Source organism: Citrus clementina, unplaced genomic scaffold (assembly GCF_000493195.1).
Source record: "Citrus clementina cultivar Clemenules unplaced genomic scaffold, Citrus_clementina_v1.0 scaffold_1, whole genome shotgun sequence".
Lineage (NCBI taxonomy): Eukaryota > Viridiplantae > Streptophyta > Magnoliopsida > Sapindales > Rutaceae > Citrus > Citrus x clementina.
This window is the reverse complement of record NW_006263303.1, coordinates 20,022,157-20,027,820: the sequence shown is the minus strand read 5'-3', so window position 1 is coordinate 20,027,820 and position 5,664 is coordinate 20,022,157. Positions and strand designations below refer to the sequence as shown.

Below are 5,664 nucleotides of genomic sequence, written 5' to 3'. Positions count from 1 at the left end.
AGAGTCTTTCGGTACCAGAATTGTAATGTAAAGATCAAATTTTGAATGCGGTTTGTTATTTTATTGACTTTCGATGAAAATTCATTCTTACCGAATGTGCTCAGTCGCAGAATCAAGATTCCGGTTCAAAATGGATCGTAATAGAGAAACAACAAATTTAAGGTGGTAAAAATATTACACATAAAAATGTGGCAAATTTTAGTAAAGACCCTCCTTGTTTCCGAAAACTTTTCCAACCTAGCTGGGTCTAAGCCCTCGGGCCACCACATAGATCGTGGATTGAGACTCTGTACTTATCGTCATCAAGTTATTAAAAGCATGGTAATCAAGTTCACAGTTACAGGCATTTGCTTGAATAGACCCATCCTTGAATCAATATCGATTTTCATATATGCCCAAAAAAATCATACAGAATCTCCCATGAGAATACAACATTGTGTCAACGGCGACTTAATTGCTCCTCATAATTCATCTGCTCACCCTCCAGCTTGTTGAAATTTATCGAAATGTAACTTCCTGATTGCCATTTTGATCATTGATCATTGATTTATAAGAGAGGTGTGTCTAAGTTGCACAATTTATTAACTTACATCAGCCCGAGAGTCATACCCACTAAAAGACACTTGATTTATTTGCACTACTATTATGTAACTTAACGAGAACCAAGAGTTACAAGAGATATAATCAGAAACCATATCAAAAACTCTTCTTCCGCAATAAATTGCCAAAATAATTTACCAAGTCAGTTTAAGAACCTGAAAAATAACCCAGAATCAACAGGCAGTATGAGCCAGGTCGCCTGGTCAAGTTTCAAGAAACGAACATAAAGGTAACAGTTCGAGTAAATCTTCTATCCTATGCAATGCCAAAACATTCTTTAACATCGAGTCCTGAACTCAATGAGCATTCATCATCCGTGGATATTTTTCACTTGGAATGTCGATTATGGAATATGAGCATATTTACAAACTTAAGCTGCTTGCAACTATCAAGAATGTCCTAGATGAAGAAACTGAGATTATTAGGAAGTTTTTAGGAGTTTGTTGCTATGTAGTCGACCAAGTCACCACAAGGCCTCAGATGCAAAGTTTCGTTACTCCCAAAATGAAGTAATGAATAAGCTTGTCTCATTCATACACAGAAACATCTCCGTTCCAACTGCATGATCCAATTATGTTAGGTAATATAGGATGGAAAGCAACATCTATACAAGCCTGCTCATATGCCTTGATCTTTCTCTCAAGCTCAGATGATCTACAGTTGTAAAAGTAGATAGAACCATCCGAAGAGCCTGAAACAAGCTTCTCACCATCCAAGCTAAAACTGCACTTGATTGGGAACCCAGATACGCCATGGCTTTCATATCTCTTAGACTTGTCTAGCCTGAAAGGAGGAGTTGAAGAGAAAATTGCAATGTAGTTCCCATTCGACTGTGCAACAAAATAAGGATCAAATGGATGGTGCCTAACACAGGGACAAGTATAAGCTTCCACATAAACCTGGTACAGAAGAAAAACAATGAGCAAGTGAGAGGAAAAGATCAGAAAATCAGAATTGTTACTTGCTATCCTAGTTCGACAAATGTTCACAATCGTATATAAAATTTTGTCTGCAACAATTCCCTAGTTTGTATGAACAAGTAATACAGTAGAATCTTTTTGCAGTCATAATATTGGGATCGAACTAATTTTATTACTATGAGGAGGTTATAATTTAATAGAGGTGTAGTTACAAAAATTATTGTTTTGACTCAATTATCCTTGGTGAGGTCAAGTATGCACTACATTAATTATTATTTAATGGGGAATACAGTGTATCAAATACAATGTATAAACATTGATAAAAGAGACAAACATAGTTTCAAAGAACTAGTTCATGTACCTATGGTGTGATGGGAATATGAAAAATCATCATAAAAGTCTAAATGTTTGCAGTCTCTTTAATGGTTTTCTCTCAATATAAATTCTTTAAATACCGTATATTGTAACAAAGAAAAGTATTTTATTTCATCTTAAACATATAATGTAACATCGCATGTATTTGTTTGCAAATATATAGATAATTATTACAATGTAGAGACAAAATATTTAAGACGGGATCCAAAATGATTATAACTTATTACAAATGTGAGTATATTTTTATTTACAATTGGCCCAAATTGGAATCAGAATTTTTTATGACTACATGGAGGTTATTCTTATATAGAGCATCGCTATAGAGAGGTTTTACTTATAGATATCCAAATATACTATAGACAGTAATTCTAGTTAATCCAACACTCCAAATGTCAAAAGTTTTACCATTGTCAAACAGCTAAGGCAGAGCTAATAAAATATCGATTCATGCACATTGAATATAAATTCTGACACATGAAACACAAATTATTCAGTCATCAATTTCCACATCACACATGAAAGAATAAACAAATCAATTTTCTCAGTCATGTATGTAATGAGGCTAAGACTTTAGGAAAAAGATAAATGTTTCAGGAGGAGAAACTTAAAAAAAGACACTGCAAACAAATGCCAACTGGGACAGTTAAGTTTTGCTAGGTTTTGTTATTTCCCCAAAAAACTGATTGTGCATGTATCATTGTTCTGAGAAATAATTTTGTGAAGGTGACATTGGATCTATAGAAAATAGAATAAGCATATTAACATCCAGCCTCAAATAAATGCCATGACTTTTTGTGGTTTGGATTGACTAACATATACAGTTGATTACACTATGATATGCAAATAAACAGGACTTATTTATTCGAGTCATTGCTAGAAGTCATTCTTATATTTTGTACAAAATAAGCAATGCCACTACTTACACATGTGCGTGACAATTGACAGGCTATGGCTGTCTAATTTATTCAAGCTTGTAGCTAACAATGCAAACTAGAAACTGATCATGCATTGAAACTCCATTAATTACTTTTGTCTATCCAGAAGAACGTGAACAAAGGGTGAAATTAAAAAAACTGAGAAGTTGCAAACAGCACAGAGTCCTACTGGGCAATCATATTAATGGGAATGCAGGGAAGATCTCCTTGATTCTCTACTGATCAAGATCTCATTTAACCCATTATTTGTCTACAAAATTAGCTCCCTGGTTAATTCATCACTTTAAGCTAGAATTTGATCAATGTTCAGGGATTTTGTAAGCACAAAAATAATTTTTCTAACATATTTATGGGTTTGAATGAGTGTTACTCAGATAAAAAAAGGAAAATGAAACCTTCATGAAGAGAGTGGGAGTTAAGAGACATAATCAAAATAAAGCTTTTAGTGACGTAGACATATAGGAAGGAGTCAACTACCTGTTTGGACAAAGGAACCTCTCGCGAGACATCCCAAACAACAATGGAATTCTCACTCATATTGGATCCAGATACATCACTAGAAGAGACAAATTGCTTTCCATTAATGGTAAATTCAACGTCGAGAATTGGACCCAGGCTTTGAATGTATTCATGTGCCACCTTGCCGGTTCTGATATCCCACAATCTGAGTGCGCCCTTTGATCCCCCAGAAAGGAAGAGGTTGGAGTTTTCTGGATGGAACTTTACTACTCTAACGGCCAGTTCCTCCCTGAAACTCTGTGTCTCTATCCCCTTTTCAACATCAACTAATCTTGATGAGCAGTCATAGCCACAAGAAAGCACAAATAGCCCTTGCTGCGACCACTTTACATCGTTCACAGCTGCACTATGGAAGTTAAGCACACGTGCTAACTTCTGGTCTCTGCTCCAAACATTCCATATGCAGATTGATTGATCCATCCCAGCAGAAGCAAGAAGATGAGCTGCAGACTAACTCTAATGAACAGATCAATAAGGCCAACAATATAATCAATAAAAACAGTTTTTTATGAATACTCAAAGTTAGTGGAGGGAGGGGGAAGGGGAAAATATAATTTCAATTAGAAGAAAAGATACAATTTTTTAGGTGAAAATAATGAATGATTTAGTACGGAATAGACAACATGTTGTCAATAATGAGACCCTACCATGAGTTGGCGACCAATTTATAGAATTGACAGCCTTGGTATGGTGACAAAGAGCTGTTGACAGCCTTCCAGGTATTTTGCTTCGTCGTACATGGCTCTTTGGTAGATGTCTCAATAAAGACAAAATATCTTGTCGTAGATATGCATCTGAAATACTTCCCAGGACTGAAAAACAAGATGAAATATAACAGTGAAGAGACACTTTATCAGTCAAATAAGAATCAGTGGAAATACAAGCAAACATAATAGAAATGTGTTGGCACAAGCACCAATCAACTGCATATTACTACACCAATTCAAGTCTTTAAAAGGGCAGATCCAGATATAGTACAAACTCGAAAACACACTCCTACATTCGAGCCCCAGATTTAATCTTTACATCAAACAGTGGATCCACATAATTTAATATGCATTTGCTTACATATATGCAATAATATTTCCTAGTCAATGTAATCTAATATTCTAATAAACAAAGCACATGTTGATTAAGTTTGAAAACAATGCCGATCAACTCCAGTTAAGTAGTCTCCTTCATTATAACATCCCATCCTCATCCTGTGTTTCTGCTTAATCTTGAACCCACAACAGCCAAAGTATTTGGTAAGCAGCTACTTTTATTTGGAAGTTAGTGTTTACTAACCCCGTACCAATTTATACGTGACAGCTAATGATTTCATTATTCAGCAATTGTGGATTAAAAATGACAAAACTTCAATACAACACGTCTACTACATAAATTCATGATTAAATTAATAATTATTAATAAGGTTAGCTAAGCATATACCCAAAAATTTGCCCTATTAGATAAGATATCATATGCCCTTTGATAATTAATCTCATTATACCATCTGAATAATCATACCTAAATCATCAACACAGTTCTTAACAAGCTTCACTACAGTCATCCAACTTTAAAAACATACATATTTGTAATTTCAGAAACAATTGCTTGTAGAAGTTTGCAACTTTAGAAAGCACTTCTACTCAAAACTGCTTCTCACAAAAAGCACTCCCAAACATGCATCCATCCGCACAACATTTACACAAGGCATTTCAATTTGTGACTCTTATAAAAAAGAAAAGCAAATGGGTTTAAATAATATTACCTTGTGCAGCGGCAACAACGGCACTCGGGTCAGGTTTCGGGTCGGTAGCGGCGGGAATACCGGGGCCTAAGAGTGCTCGCTCTCTCTTTGACATGTATCTGCCGGCTACTGAAGCTTCGGTTCGAAGACCAGAGTGCTGTTGATTCGAGCGGTGAAGAGGGTGGGGCTTTGTTTGGGGATACGGGTAGTCGGGTCTAGGCCGCTTTGAAGGAGGTGAAAATATGGACCGTAATTCGGGTTCGTGTTTCGATGCCGGCTCGGGTTCATCGTCTGAGGTATTGGAGTATGCGTTGCAGAGAAGATCCATTGCGCGAAAAGTGGGGGAACTTTTCTGGTATCGGTGTGAGAAATTTAACAAATACTGAGGGTGATTTTGTCATTTTATCTTTGAAATAAGACCTAGATGGGCCGGAGTAGTTTCCTTATTTTTGGGCCTCACAAGATAGTTCATGAGTAGGCGGTTTGACCCCTCTAAATTCTTAATGAAACCCCTCCACCTAAATAATCAAAGACAAATTAATGTCTTTTTTTTTAATGAAAATTTAGTTAAATACTTAAATAA

At 35.8% G+C, this 5,664-nt stretch overlaps 1 protein-coding gene across 1 annotated transcript; it reads right to left on the bottom strand.

Moving 5' to 3' along the window:
- Nucleotides 1-600: 600 nt before the first annotated feature.
- LOC18054771 (WD repeat-containing protein 25) lies at nucleotides 601-5,437 on the bottom strand. The gene is made up of 4 exons (XM_006452050.2): nucleotides 5,103-5,437; nucleotides 3,997-4,161; nucleotides 3,308-3,792; nucleotides 601-1,499 (listed from the first exon to the last, which is right to left on the bottom strand). Exons 1-4 carry the CDS (start codon nucleotides 5,407-5,409, stop codon nucleotides 1,128-1,130), a joined length of 1,329 nt encoding a protein of 442 aa, XP_006452113.1. The 5' UTR covers nucleotides 5,410-5,437; the 3' UTR covers nucleotides 601-1,127.
- Nucleotides 5,438-5,664: the final 227 nt, after the last annotated feature.